Source organism: Mytilus galloprovincialis, chromosome 6 (genome assembly GCF_965363235.1).
Source record: "Mytilus galloprovincialis chromosome 6, xbMytGall1.hap1.1, whole genome shotgun sequence".
In the NCBI taxonomy this organism is placed as follows: Eukaryota; Metazoa; Mollusca; class Bivalvia; order Mytilida; family Mytilidae; genus Mytilus; species Mytilus galloprovincialis.
Window position 1 is genome coordinate 56,973,340 of NC_134843.1, and position 16,172 is coordinate 56,989,511.

Genomic DNA, 16,172 nt, shown 5'->3' on the forward strand with positions numbered 1-16,172 from the left:
GTGGGTTTTTTTTGGAAAATTTCGCCAATATACTAAAACCATTCTTAATTACACGAAAAACTATCATCAACATAACGGTAAGGGTTGCTGAATTTATCGGTTAAAAGAACTCCCTACCTCACCCTTACGGAAATGTAAATAAAAAATGTTCTACGGCAATACTTTTGTCACCACTAGGTGCAATTTGAAGCTGAATAGGTAAGGTTTACTTGAGAAAAAATTCAAGATGTGCTTACGCTTAATTTTTTTTTTAAATTAGGTTCAAAGTTGACACCCTACCCCACCCTTACGGAAATGTTAAAAAAAAGTGTTCTACGGCAATACTTTTTTCTTCTTTTCTATTTTTTATTTGATAGATAATAAATAATTTCCTTGCCCACCATACTTTGTGTACAAAAAATAAACCTTTTGTCAAATCAAAAGTAAGCGATATATACTGCTTCAGAATTATAGTGTTTCGTTAAAACAGATTTGTCTCTTATAAAAATATACGACGAACATATCGTTAACCCTAGGATTGGACACAGTATCGTGTTTTGCCTTAAAGTCGTCAAATTGTTTTTAGTCTCGCTACACTCGGTGATATATATATATTTTTTAATTTGATAGAATAACGCCCGTTTCAAAATCAAGGAATCGCCCCTAAAGGTAAAAATAGATTTGAACTGTGCAATTTATCTGAGGTAGTTAATGCACATCTTTGCTGTGCATTATCAGGATTATGGCACAGTAAGAACAAAGAGATTTTACCCATGTCATGTGTTAATGACTATTAAAATTAAAAGCGGGGAGCACGCTGTTTGGTATATTAACATCGATTACTATTGTCTCAAATTAATTAACAGGACTAGATATTTTTCAAATCATCGAATATTTCTCCGACTGCTTTATTTTATATTAAACACCTATCATATATTGGTCATAAATAAATTAAAAAAAATGAGTACATATCCGAAAACTGGCTGTAAGCTTAGTGGCTGCTAGCGAGTGGCTACTAGCTTGAGCCTGGTGATAGTATACCATGGTTTTCTCTCAACGCACTTATTGATCAAATCATTTTATTAAAACATCAAAAGAAAAAAATACAATTTATGTTACAAGTTAACTTAATTTCTATTCAAAGTCATACATTTTTCTTTCCAAACACCATTCATTCGTTTCATCTTTAAAATCCTAAATTAGTCACTAAATCATTTACGTATGTTGCTTACTTAACCAAATTATTGACGTATGTACTGTATGTTGTTTGCTGTTCAGTGCGAGTCAAGGTTCTGTATTGAAGACCGTACTTTGACCTATTATAGTGATTTACATTTTATAAATTGTTGTCTCATTGGCACTCATACCTCATCTTCTTATATCTATGAAATTTATAAAGTATAAATCATTGTCGCATATTTGTTACTGTACTAAATTATTACATACATGTATGACGCATAATAGTTACTGTACTAAATGATTGAAATACATGATAATGATGATGATGCTTTACCATTTCAATAGCGCATGTTTTTGCTGTACAAAATCATGGCACATGACGTACACATATTGATCATTTTACTGAATGATTGACGCATGTTACTGTGATAATTAATTTTCTCATGTTACTGTGCTAAATCTTTGACGCATGTTACTGTGCTAAATCATTAACGCATATTACTGTGCTAAATTATTGACGCATGTCACTGTGCTAAATCATTGCATTTGATGGATGTTGATTACTGTACTAATTTTTTGACGTATGTAGGTTACTGTAATAAATCATTACATACATGTATGACGCATAATGATTGCTGTACTAAATCTAACATCGAGGCATGTTGTTAACTGTGCTAAGTTATTGCACATGGCATATATTGGTTACTGAACTAAATCATTGGATCATGTTCGTTACTGAATTGAAGGATTGACACCTGCTGATTACTGTACAAAATTAATAACACATGTTGTAACTGTACACAATCATTGCACATGACGCACGCATATTGGTTACTGTGTTTAGTCATTGACGCATGTTGGTGAAAGTACCAAATCATTGACTTATGTTGGTTACTGTACTAAATCATTGCACATGACGCATATTGGTTACAGTACCTAATCATTGACGCATGTAACTGTGCTAAACCATTGCTTCATGTTGATTACTGTCCTAAATCATTGACATATATATGTGAGTTACTGTATTAAATCATTGACGTATATGGGCTACTGTACTAAACCATTGCACATTGCACATGGCATATATTGGTTACTGAACTAAATCATTGGATCATGTTCGTTACTGAATTGAAGGATTGACACCTGCTGATTACTGTACAAAATTAATAACACATGTTGTAACTGTACACAATCATTGCACATGACGCACGCATATTGGTTACTGTGTTTAGTCATTGACGCATGTTGGTGAAAGTACCAAATCATTGACTTATGTTGGTTACTGTACTAAATCATTGCACATGACGCATATTGGTTACAGTACCTAATCATTGACGCATGTAACTGCGCTAAACCATTGCTTCATGTTGATTACTGTCCTAAATCATTGACATATATATGTGAGTTACTGTATTAAATCATTGACGTATATGGGCTACTGTACTAAACCATTGACGTATGTGGGTTACTCCACTAAGTCATTGATGCATGTTGGTTAGAATACCTGTACTAAACCATTGACGTATGATGTTTACTGTGCATCATAAAAGAATGTTAGTCACAGTACATGTACTAAATCATTGACGCATTTTGATTACCGTAATTACTCATTGACGCATTTTTATTACCGTACTAAATCATTGACGCTTTTTGATTACCATATTTAGTCATTGACGCATGCTGGTTACGTTTATCAATCATTGATGACGCTTGCAGGTTTCTGCCTTGAACTATATCTACATAACTACCGTATCCTTTTTTAAATAAATCTGACTTTTTAAGTTCTTGTTGTGATTTTCCCATGCAAGAAAGTGTTTAAAGCAAAGCCTTTTTGCGAATTTTTTGTTCTTCCCTCGCCAGTATTAGAATTCTTGCTACTAAGTTATCGTGGCACCAAATCGCCTTGCACTGTATCCGGTCGTGCTAGACCACTCGAACACCTAGGCTCTACAATAATAAAGCTTTCGGTGGCCGGGTGTTACCTTTCCTCGACACTTTTAATCTAGCGTCGAAACACAGTACATGATAAATAAGGCATGAAGATGAAATTGGTATAGATAAGCTAAATTATCTATTGTTAAGGATCCTACAAATTAATGATGCAGTCACAATAAATATTTATATTATAAGTATGTCTGAACCAGTGACGACTCTTCAATATATTTTATCCATCGAATCACCAGCAGTGATGGTGACACAAGGCTGGAAATACATCTGTATAATTCGTCTGAACATTGAACCGTTCAAATTCTACTAGAATGATATAAGAGCATGCAGGTGCACCACTTCATAATATTTGCAATCTTCCTGCGAATGTTATAGCATCTGGTTTGAAAACTGTAATACATGTTGTAGTTGATTACATGCATAAAACTTGTACTTTCTTTTATAAATTTTGCTACATAAAGTCTAAGTTCCAAATATTGGAAAATTAGCAAAATTGCATTACAGCAGGTCTATGCGCACAACTTAAACAAATGTCCATTCTTCATGCAGGGTTAAGATCTTAGATCTTAATAGTGGCTGTTGGCTTTGAACTAACTGTCAGTAACTGTACTAACTGTCTTTTTGTTGTTTGGAAGTACAAGTAACCGGTCACGACCATATGTTTTGTTTGTTTATTATTTTGTTCAGCTCTTGTATTATTCCGAGGCACCACTGGCTCAGGATTTAGAGGAGGGTTTGGCGTTCGCTAACCTATATAACTCCGACCAATCTATATATGGCTGTCCACAGTGAGGAGTATGTGATTCAGTGGTTGTCGTGTATCGCCGTGTTACATATATTTTTTCCGTTCATTATTTTGTACATAAATTAGGCCGTTCGTTTTCTCGTTTGAATTGTTTGACATTTACATTTCGGGGTCTTTTAAAGCTGAAATGCGATTTGTGTTTTGCTCTGCTCCTTGATGAAGCCGTGAAGACATATTATAGTGGTTAATTTCTGTGTCATTTTGTCTCTTGTGAAGAGATGACTCATTGGCAATTATATTTCTAATTCAGGGATTTGGAAAGCAACTTTAGGAGATGATTACACAACACCATATACCTCTTTTATAATTTATTTCTGAATAATGATTAAGTTTCAAGGTCTGTTAAATTTAGAAAGGACTTCCTCTAACAATTCTAAAATATCCGATGTACGACTTCCAGAGCAATCTATATGTAAAGTTTCGGGGATCTGGGTTGAAAAATGAAGGAGATATTTGAATACACAAGTTATGGGCACCTGTTTCCCTCCGGTCGCCCATACGCCAGTCGGACATCACCCTACTCACAGCCGGTTTGAATCAAAGATTGAAAAATGAAGAAAATTGGCTTAACCTTTTTTTTATCTAACATCTAAGTTAAAAGCGTTAGTTTTAGAACATTATCAGAAAAGAAAGAACTTCAAGAAAAATGCAACCAATGTAAATAAAAAATCGAAAAAATGGTATGGATCATGCATTGTATAACCGTAACACAATATGGTAACAGCTGATTCCAGTGAAATTACATACATTGCATGTTACAATGAAAAGGTTACTTTATTCCTATTTCTTAGTAAAATAGTCACTGACAGATAGTCAGAAAAAAGTTTTGTTTTAGATCATATTTTCTTATAAGGTATGTTTTACAAATTAGTTCCTATTCCTATTTTTTTTTTATTTTCAATTAAATTTTAGTCTATTATATAAGAATGATTACCGAAAATTCGAACATAATACAACCATAAAATTATATCTGTATTTTCATGTCCGTTTCCTTCATATGTGTATTTCATCTGAAATAAGTTGCTTTAAGTTACACATATGAAAATTCATTTAGATTTGCCTTATTCTAATAAGCCGGTTAAGAGTCTGAAAGATAATAGGTAACTATATTGTTCGCACCAAAAAATGAAAATAACGTTGGGTCATTGGTTGAATTTCAATTGTAACGGACGTTTTTAACCACATACGAGATACAAATACAGGTCAATCAATTAAGAGAGGGACGAAAGATACCAGAGGGACAGTCAAACTCATAAATCTAAAACAAACTGACAACGCCATGGCTAAAAATGAAAAAGACAAACAAACAACAGCACACACGACACAACATAGAAAAGTAAAGAATAAACAACACGAACCCCACCAAAAAAATAGGGGTGATCTCAGGTGCTCCGGAAGGGTAAGCAGATCCTGCTCCACGTGCGGCACCCGTCGTGTTGCTTATGTGATAACAAATCCGGTAAATAGTCTAATTCGGTAGGTCACATTCATGAAAGGGAAGGGGATTGTAGTTACGACGTAAGGAACATATCCGATATCATTTGTGAAACGGCTATTTCATAACGGTCAACCAACTCGTGATGGCGTCCGTAAAATTTACGAAGGGATGATTTCAACTTTACCATTTGGAACTCTTGGTTTAATAACTTCCTTATGAGCAGCAACCCTCTATCAAGAAAATCATGATAGAAAATGCAAGCACGGGAATATCGTATCAATTGGGAGATATATACCCCGTATGCAGGTGCTGCTGGAATGTTGCTACTTAGAAATGGAAAGTTCACAATTGGAAAGCTGAAATCATCTCTTTTGTCGTAAAGTTTTGTTTTCAACCGATCCTCATTGTCAATTTCTAGATGTAAGTCAAGATATGAGGCCGACTTAACTGTATCTGTAGTATCCTTTATCTCTAGCTTGATTGGATAGATGCGTTCCACATAGTCACCAAATTTTGAATTATTTAGAGAAAGAACATCATCAATATAGCGAAAAGTAGAGTTTAAGGATATTGCTAACTTCTTATCTTTCTTCCTAAGAAGTTCCTGCAAGAAGTCAGCCTCATAACAATAAAGAAACAAGTCGGCAAGTAGAGGGGCACAGTTTGTTCCCATTGAAATGCCGACAGTCTGTTTAAAAACACGTCCTCCGAATGTAACTAATATGTTGTCCATCAAGAAATCAAGCATCTTGATAATATCAGTTTCAGAGAATTTTTTGTTCGAATCAGAGTGATCCTTTACAAAGTAGGATTTATCCCTCCCTAAGACAAGATACTTGTATCTACGTTGGCCATTCTGTTTTACGAAGCAAAGCAATACCAACTCTTTCAATTTGTCTTTTAGTTTGGAATGTGGAATACTAGTATAAAGAGTAGAAAAGTCAAATGTTTTAATACTGTTACAAGATGGAAGAGAGTTAGATTGTATGTCCTCTAAAAGATCTTTGGAATTTTTAAGTATGATTTATGACTGGCGATATAATATGTTTTATTACACAACATGTCTACATTTTTTTTAAATTACTAATCTATATATTTTAGAAGTATAAAAATTCTTATCTCTTTCTTTTTAAAAAAAATCTGGTTTTGACATATACATGACTTGTTGTTTGCTGCTGTATATTATATTTGTTATCGTTTGCTGTTTAATGTACATCTCGCTATTTACTTCCTATTTTGAATTATTTTCTATTTTTCTTTCAATGCCTTTCATAGTATGATGTGCGGTATGTGCTTTTCTCATTGTTTAAAGCACCCCAAAGGTAACTGGAGAATATAAATATGGTCACTTGATTTTCTTCCGATTGGCAGTAAAACACTTACAAAAGTAGGGCGTCCGTTTGGCTGTGCATGATGTACAAGTTTACAGCCACGTCCGGTCAGAATGGGTACGATAAAAATCGATGCCTCGTGTTGAGAGTGTTACACTCTATACACGGTAAGACCCCTTGCAATAACTCTTTACGGGGTCTGTAAGTGACAAGTTGCAATACAAAACGTCTGTTCCAGTTCAATTTACCATCATTTTTTAGTGGCTGTAAAAAAAATCCCCGACTTTTATCCCGGATTGCCTCTATTATAAGACCAAACTATTGTATGTATAATTGTAACTTGTTCTCGTCCAGAAAATGCATGACATATTTGCCATTGACGTTAAGCAACCAACAATCAATTAATCAACCATTGTTGAAAGCCTTATGTGATGACATATGGTCGCTTAGCGGTTAAACTTCTACGCCACTTCATCTCGGATGGAGAGTTTTCGCATTGACAACATACCGCGTTCTCTACTTATAAAATTTTTAATTTGAAATAAAATACCATTGTCAGAATATCTTTTCGAAACGTTAAATATTATCTCTGGTATTGGACAAATTATCTAATTGGTTCTCTTTCCTTGAATGTATGAAATATTTGCCACTGCAAAAAGCAATAAATTTAATCACGTACTTTCATTAAAGCTAGTCTTTACCCGAACCGCGAAGAGCTGCGGGACAAATAGGCATGCAATACAATATCCAACTATTTCAACAAAACGTTGCGCACGATGTTCCTACAACATGACGTTACACTACCACGACGTCATAGAGGGTTTTTTGAAACTTTTGACGTAGATTTATTCGATTTGCAAGTTTCATTTGTTTGTTTTTTATGCAGTTTTATCTGTCTCTATTAATTTTATGATGTCTATTTACCATGAATTTATTCACCTTGAGTTTTGGAAATCGATTAAAGAATGTTAACCTTTAATTCACCTTAAAATGATGTATTGTCGTGAGTAACTTGAAGGAAGGAAAAAATGGGACAGAAGTATACGGTTATCAATAAATTAATTAAAACAAAACTTTAATCGCAGGCTGCTAAAATTTCATGGTGCATATCATCTGTCATTGTAAATTTTTCATATCTTGATTCAACCCTAATACAAATCTATCTGACACTTTGCAAATAAATTAAAACATATTAACCCTTGATTAATTTGAATTGAATTGTATTTTGCTTGACACATAATTTGTCGAAATACAACCATTAATATAAATTACTTAAACCCGTTCTTGAAAATTGAGCTATTCAATTTTAAAAAACAATTTTGTAAACTGATTTCGTCCCCTTCCACTCCTAGAAGAGATGATTTTACTTTTCTTTGCCAATCTTCTGTGTTTTTATGAATAATATTGGCATAAAAAGGACAATTCCTTTAATATGTTGTGGTAAGTAACAGAATTTCTAAAATCATAATAAATTTCTAGTAGTATGAAATCGTAAAAAATATATTAATCCTATTTCATAAAAATATCAGTTAGTTCACGACTCACCTAATTTGTGGAAGCAAATAATTTATATCTGTTAACATGTCGGTTTACGATAGTAATATATATTCCTTAATTTGCATCAATGTACATAAATGTTAAGTTTTTACAGGATGTTCTTGTCTGTAATTCTGGTTCTGTGTTGTATTTCTATGATCGAGACAACAATATGTGACAGATCCAAAGAGAAAGCGATGATATCCGAAATGCGGTCCTTACTCGAATCCTTCGAAAACAAGATAAACGGTAAATATATATGTACATGTATGGTATAAATCTATGGAAACTTGACAACAATTAACATGTTTAACAAAAACAAGCAGAATTTCCATTTGCACGAAGTTGAAGAATATATATATATATATATATATATCATTAACTTAAATTAATTAAGGAAACGCTATGTTGTTTTAATTTTTATTTAGATTACTACTATACCCTTTTTTATGTTGATCGGAAAGGGGTGTACTTTTTTTAGAATGTATTCAGCTTGTAACAGACACAAGATGAACGTGGCCGAGTTAAACATATACATATAGTTAGCACACAACCCTTCATAACAGTATTGTTCTTTTTTTATAAACTTATGAATGTTTCTTTATTTGTTTAACAGACAATTCTTGCAAGTGTACTTCTTACTCAAACGAGTGTCCAGCTGGTTGGAAGAAATACAAGAATCACTGCTACTTTTTTTCACCGGACACAAGAAAATGGCATGATGCTGCTGTATGTAAACTTTTAACTTTTAATAAATTCAACAGCGGAAACTATTAAAGAGTAATGAATATACAGTTTATGAATATTATAATATTTCTACAGATATATATTTTCCGATTACTCTTTGCATTTTCCCATTTGATCTTTTTATAATTGAAAACGGCATCGCAAATCATCCCTTTATTCTTGGTTGCTATATGACGTTTTACCTGTACAGTTGTTTCAAGGATGCTCTCTTCGAAGTCCGTGTTCCTAGTGTACATAACTTCTCAGTAATGTTGCCATACGACCGTACAAGGGCTGTATAGCCAGTCCAAGTCGACTAAGGTAGCAATACACAGTTAGAAGTTTAGTTTCGCATTATGGCCCCTGTGAATTTTTTAAATATGAAAGTTTTTGTACAATAAAATTGATTTTTAGATAATTGAAGAATAATATAGCCTTCTTAGTGGGTTTATATGAACATTAAGATTGTTTTTAACATGTTTTATAGGCCATTTATATGATTGACAGTCCGTATTTTCCTATCCGTACCGTTCATAGGTCCATACATTATTGTAGTGTTTATCAACAAAGATTTTGCGCTCGATCTTTTCAATTCAATTTTATGGAAAAACGAGCAGATAAGCATATGATTTTTTTGGGACCACTTGATAGATATAAACCTATGGATTCAGGAAAGGTATTACAGTAATTGATTGAAATTTTCCTTTAGACCAAATTGTGGAGACTTTTGTGACATGTTCACCCCCCTTTTTTGCTATATTTTGTATCTAAGAAATGCAGATTGTTGCCATGGTTACACCCAAGAGGGATTATATTTCACCCTTATGACCATTAGAAATCAAATCTATGGAAGATTCTCTTTCTATAAGTATATACATGCATAACACACATATAAATCCTTCTTTGTTAGACAGGAGGGGAAAGAGGGTGTTTAAAAATTATGAGTGTCAATTTTAAGTTTTTTTCCTAACTGTGTATTGCTACCTAAAACTACAGTCGTCGTAATGTTGTCATTTGTACCGAGGACGGCCGACAGTGAACATCCGTGAGGTTGGAAAGTTAATAGTTTAAGGCAAACAGAAGGGTTTGTTAAACAAAGTAAAATTTGGTTCAGTACAGGGTTTGAAGTCATAAAACTTTGCTCAGTGTTCGGAGCACAAAAATCATGCTCGAAACATGAAATCCAACATTTTGTTTGGTTGATTTTAGAGTATGAGTACAAAAAACTGAATCGAAAGTTTTATGACCGCAAGGCCAGGTTGTCCAAATTAAATTCGACAGTTATAGACATATTTTTCAATAAGTTTTCATACGTAAGTTTCCATAGTTTTAATGACCTAAGCAACACGACGGGTACCACATGTGGAGCAGGATCTGCATACCCTTCTGGAGCACCTGAGATCGCCCCCAGTATTTGATGGGGTTCCGGTTGCTTAATCTTCAGTTTTCTGTGTTGTGTCTTCTTTACTATTATTTGTCCTTTTGTCTTTTTTCATTTTTAACCATGGTGTTGTCATTTTATTTTCAATCTATGAGTTTGACTGTCCCTCTGGTATCTTTCGAACCTCTTTTAAATTTGTTTCATACATTCGTTTTCAAATAGGTTCCATACGTTAAGGTTCTGCCCAGTTTCATAATCTAGGTTTTAGCCTGGTTCCAAACATTTGGTTTAAAAGAAGTAAAAAACTAAAGGAAACTGTTTCAATTTACCAGGTTCGGTTTAAGTTGATAGGTGTTGTAGTTCATTTTGTGTAGTACTTAGTATTTGTTTTATATTCAGTAGTATAACGTAAAGTGTTTAACTTTTAAATTTTGCATTGCTCTTCTAATCCCAGGAAACTGGTACGAACTGAGGATAAACATAGTCAGACGTCCCCGCCCGGTTACACGTTACACAAGCATTTACTTTCTCTTGAAACTAGTGAGCTCAAAATAATCAAGCGCTTTTCTTACATTAAACAGGAGTTAGACATTTTTTTTCTCTGTCGAAACTACTTCATTTGTTGACAAAACTCGATACTTATACGATTCTAACACCTAAATATTTTTAGCAGCTTTTGATAAAAAGAAATGACCATATCGCAGAAAATTGGCTAAAACTGAAGAAGCATTAAAAAACTATAATATGACAAGTAGAAAATTTATTCATGCATTGGTTATCGAGTTAATCCTTGACAATTGATATTTTATAGCGTGTATTTTTATATTATAATGTTTCACTTCTGTCTAGGGTCATGTTCAAGGTTGGCGCCTGTTAAACTGTTTAAACCCCTGCATTTTTATTCACCTGTCCTAAGTTAGGATAAAATGGAGAAAGGAAATGGGGAATGTGTCAAAGCGACAACAACCCGACCATAGAGCAGACAACAGCCGAAGGCCACCAATGGGTTTTCAATGTAGCGAGAATTCCCGCACCCGTAGGTGTCCTTCAGCTGGCCCCTAAAAATATGTATACTAGTACAGTGATAATGGACGTCATACTAAACTCCGAATTATACACAAGAAACTAAAATTAAAAATCAAACAAGACGAACAAAGGCCGGAGGCTCCTGAATTGGGACAGGCGCAAAATTGCAGCGGGGTTAAACATGTTTTTGAGATCTCAACCCTCCCCCTATACCTCTAGCCAATGTAGAAAAGTAAACGCATAACAATACGCCTGTTGTTCAGTGGTTGTCGTTTTGTCATTTTTTTAAATTATAGATTATACCGTTGGTTTTACTGACAATCAGAATTTTCGATTTAAAACTAGGGTTTAGAGTTAACATGATGTTCATGCTTTGTTGTTGTCCAGGTTATAACGTTCTATTGTTGTGATTCCAGAAACAATGTAAAAACATGAAAGGTTACCTTGTGAAGATTACAGATTCAGCAGAAAACTCTAGGGTTGTTGACATGATCAAAAGTAAGTATATCTTTGATAAAACACATTTTGGAACACAATCAGGTTTGTTATACACATATCAAAATAAAGTAGGATTTAAAAAAAGTAGATGATAATCCGAATCCCAATTAAGAACGGTGTTGTTGGTAAATCATTATAAAAACGTTTGTATTGTTCGAAATTCTTGTAGCTTACACTGCTTTAGGTATGAGTGCATTTTGATTTGCATAACTTAACATGATTGTTTGTTGGTCGTTTATAAAACAACCATTTTTTATAACTCGTCTTGTTATTATTATTCCGAAATAACAGAATCGGTTAAGCACTATTTTGGATATTGGATGGGTGCGGCAGACTTTCAAAATGAAGGACACTGGAGATGGGTTCATGACTCTTCTAAAGTTCGCTTTTCTCAGTGGCTTCCAGGACAACCGGATAATGGTGGAGATAATGAACACTGTGCTCATTTTTGGTCTGCACATCAGTATCAATGGAATGATGCTCCATGTCACCAACATGGAATGGGGTATATCTGTGAGTGTTCACATGTAAGTTTATAATTATACAAGACTGCTCTCATTTTCAAACCAATATCTGTTTACTTCTTTTCTCATGCCCATAATTTTTTGATGTAATTGTTATCTATCGATATTTATGTTTTAATTTACTGCAACATGTGCAACATTATTAAGGAAATATTCATTTCAAATCTCTACATGTAAGTTATTACGCTATTTAGACAATAAGTGACTGATATATTTTAACCCACCTTCAATAACACATTCTTTTCATGTTTCACTTGTGGTCTTTGCTTTTCCATTTTCTATCTTCTTTCTTTTTTTTTAAACTGATATTTGCCATGATGTTGGTACAGCAAGTGTGTTTTTATGCAGTCATTGTGCATGGTGTTGATAACAGAGAATGTAATTTGAAGCAGTATTTTTCGCGGTGTTGATAACAGAAAATGTAATTTGAAGCAGTACTTCTCATGGTGTTGATACATTGAAACAGGGCATGTTATTGTATGCAATTAATGTTCATGGTATTGATACTAAATAATGTAATTGGATGCAGTAACTTTTCATAGTGTTGATACATCGAAAACAGGGAATGTTATTTTATGCAGTCTTTTTTCAAGGGTGGGATAACAGGGAATATTATTTTGTATGTAGTCTCATTTCGATTTTCACAGATGCGACTGTCACACAAGTGAGATGTTTAGCGCTATAAAACCTGCTTAACTCCATCATTTCTACAAAGGAAAATACCAAGTCAGGAATATGACAGTTGTTGTCCATTTGTTTGGTGTTTTTTTTTTATATGCCCATCTACGATAGTAGAGGGTATTATGTTTTCTGGTATGTTGGTTTATGCCCCACCTCCGATAGTAGAGGGGCATTATGTTTTCTTGTCTGTTGATCCGTTTGTTCGTCCGTCTGTTCGTTCGTCTGTTCGTCCGTCCGTTCTTCCCGCTTCAAGTTAAAGTTTTTGGTCGAGGCTGTTTTTGATGAAGTGGAAGTCTAATCTACATGAAACTTAGTACACATGTTCCCTATGATATGCTCTTTCTAATTTTAATGCCAAATGAGAGTTGTTACCCCAATTTCACGGTCCACTGAACATAGAAAATGATAGTGCGAGTGGGGCATCCGTGTACTTGGGACATATTCTTTTGATTTTGCCATTTGATGAGGGACTTTCCATTTTGACTTTTCCTTGGAGTTTAGTACTTTTGTGATTTTACTTTTTCATTGCGTTTATAACATTTTATTGATCCACCACTTTTCGTGATTTTTATAACAATTCATAAAGTCTCATTTAAATTGGATTATCGGAGTTATACAATGATAGTTTATCTATCTTGATTGAATAATTCCGTCAATCAAAATGTAACTATGTAAAGATATCTTGCTCTTCCCATTAACAAATAAATTTATGTATTTCATAACCAAAAATACGCTTCGACGAAATTGATGAATACACAAGTCAATTATGTATATCTGGAACAAATGTAAGCAAACATCAATACAAGACAAATTGAAACGAAGAACATTGTATTTATTGAAATGTATGTTCATATGTAATAGTAACCACCTAACCAATCATCGGCATCCCCATGTTTATTAATCGTTTTTACACAATTAAAAAAAAAATAGAGGAAACATTTAAAACAGGCACTTTACATTGGGTTTATAGCATTGTATGCTGTCATTTGTCATGGTCTTGATACATGTATAAGAGCCTTAAATTCAAATTCAAAAGATATTTCACAAAGAACGTTACTAAATGCTGAAACTGTTGTTGGCTATTGTAACAAGAAGTTTGCATAACGCTACCTTCATTCTGCAAACGTACTTTGTCAAGGTCATTTGAAGAAAATAATATTTCGGCTTCAAAGTTTATACTCTCAAAACGTAATCATAATGTCAAATATTTAAACGAAATACTACTCTTTTGTGCTCTTATATGCTGATATTTGACATTTGTTTTAATATATAATTTGCTATGTTTTTATTCTGCATGAGATATCTATGTATCATTACTTGTATGTGCAGTCTGTCTGTATGTTCGTGTTGTATTTGCCTCTGACTTTAGGTGTAATACCACCAAATCATGGTACGTCACATCCAATTATATACGAAAATAGGTCTAAAAAAATAATCCCTTGAATTTGACAGTTGTAGGTAATTAATCCTACATTTTATTGCAGTAAAAGATTTCTGTGTCATAAACATATGTCGTGGGTATTTCAAAGCACCATTTATATGTTTTTATTTGGGATTTCTAGAAAATATTGTGTAATTTTGAGGTTACATGGTGACTAAACCTTGTACACAGATATAATAAGGGGAGAAATTTGATTGGTTAACTTTCAGTGTTATTTTCTTATATGCAATGAAGTGTTATGTGATTTTTTTTTCTATAGTACTGGACAGGATAAAACTTAACTCATGCCAAGTATTTTTTTATTTGAAACAAAGATTAGTTCTACATATTTTGTTGAAAAGTGAAAATTTAACAAACAAGGTTCACTTATGGCACGATATGGCCTAACATATCAACTTAATCATAAAACCCCAAAAAGGTCACAATTTGATTCGTAAATGGATCTTTTTTAGAAGACCTAATGCTAAATAAATCAGTTCTTTTCATGAAAGTACATAATATTTTCCAAAGTAGGCCCATTTTTTGACATTTTGTCAAAATATGGTATATTTGTTCAATTTTCAGACCTAAAATCTTAGGAAAACACTGGCCGCCACCTACGATCCAAAATGTTTTGAAGCCAAAAGATTCAAATTTTCATATAGAATTCATGAATATAAAAACTTTTTGGATCGTGGTTGGAGGCCACGGTAAATTATTCCAAAAACAATTAAAACTGTGGAAAAATTTGACCAAAATTGACCAAAAATACATATAATGTATATTTCAGGGGTCATAGCTCCATAAATTTAAAAATAAGGTGCCAATAAAATATATTTTTATATTGATAGTATTGTCACAAGTATTTCTATACAACATTTGTAATTTATTGGCCCGATTTTAAAAACGTCAAAAATTTAGGGCCAATTTTAACCCTTCGTGAACATTCTCCAATTTGTATCTAGAAATGTTCAAACTTAAGATCAACTCAAACTAAATTATCATTTAAAAATGAACATACATTTTCGTCTGTATGTAGATTTAATAAAGACTAATAGGGGAAAAGCAATAGTGGTATTACACCTGTACTACTTGTATGTTTGTATTATTAAATATAAGTTGGTTAAAGAGCTCATGCTCCTTGTTATTAAAGATGACTTTACCTTACTTTACTCTACTTTACACATGATACAACTGCAATTAATTTATTATAAAAATATATGAAGACTTACTATATCTGTTCTTTTTTTTACAGGGGTCGAACTGCCTTCCGTTCAATGGATGAGAAAATCAAGTAGACAGTGGAGATACATTATATTGTTTGTTTCATTAAAACAATTCAAACAAAAGGAATTATTCTTTTAATTTCATTAACATAAACAGTATACATACCACCTAAGGGTCATTTTTACAAATCAGCATGATGACAATATGAAATTAAAACACTGGTGTAGTAAGTACTCGAAAAGTTTTGTTGAAGTTGAGGGAGTACTGAAAACTATGACATGCTAGTACAAATGAAAAAATAGAGAGTGTCTTCACATAAAGAATATTAATCAAACTACATAATTTATGATCGCAATATCACCCCTTAAAAGCGACGTCGAATATATTGTTTTGTTATTGCCTCGCTGAAAAAAGTAATATACAATACTCTGGGACTTCAAAATGAGGTAACAGTTCATAAGTCAAATAGGACAA

General features: G+C 33.2%; 1 protein-coding gene across 1 annotated transcript; it reads left to right on the forward strand.

Moving 5' to 3' along the window:
* The first annotated feature begins 8,313 nt into the window (after positions 1–8,313).
* LOC143078220 (perlucin-like protein) lies at positions 8,314–15,815 on the forward strand. The gene is made up of 5 exons (XM_076253150.1): positions 8,314–8,464; positions 8,832–8,944; positions 11,765–11,846; positions 12,138–12,373; positions 15,727–15,815. Exons 1-5 carry the CDS (start codon positions 8,314–8,316, stop codon positions 15,754–15,756), a joined length of 612 nt encoding a protein of 203 aa, XP_076109265.1. The 3' UTR covers positions 15,757–15,815.
* Positions 15,816–16,172: the final 357 nt, after the last annotated feature.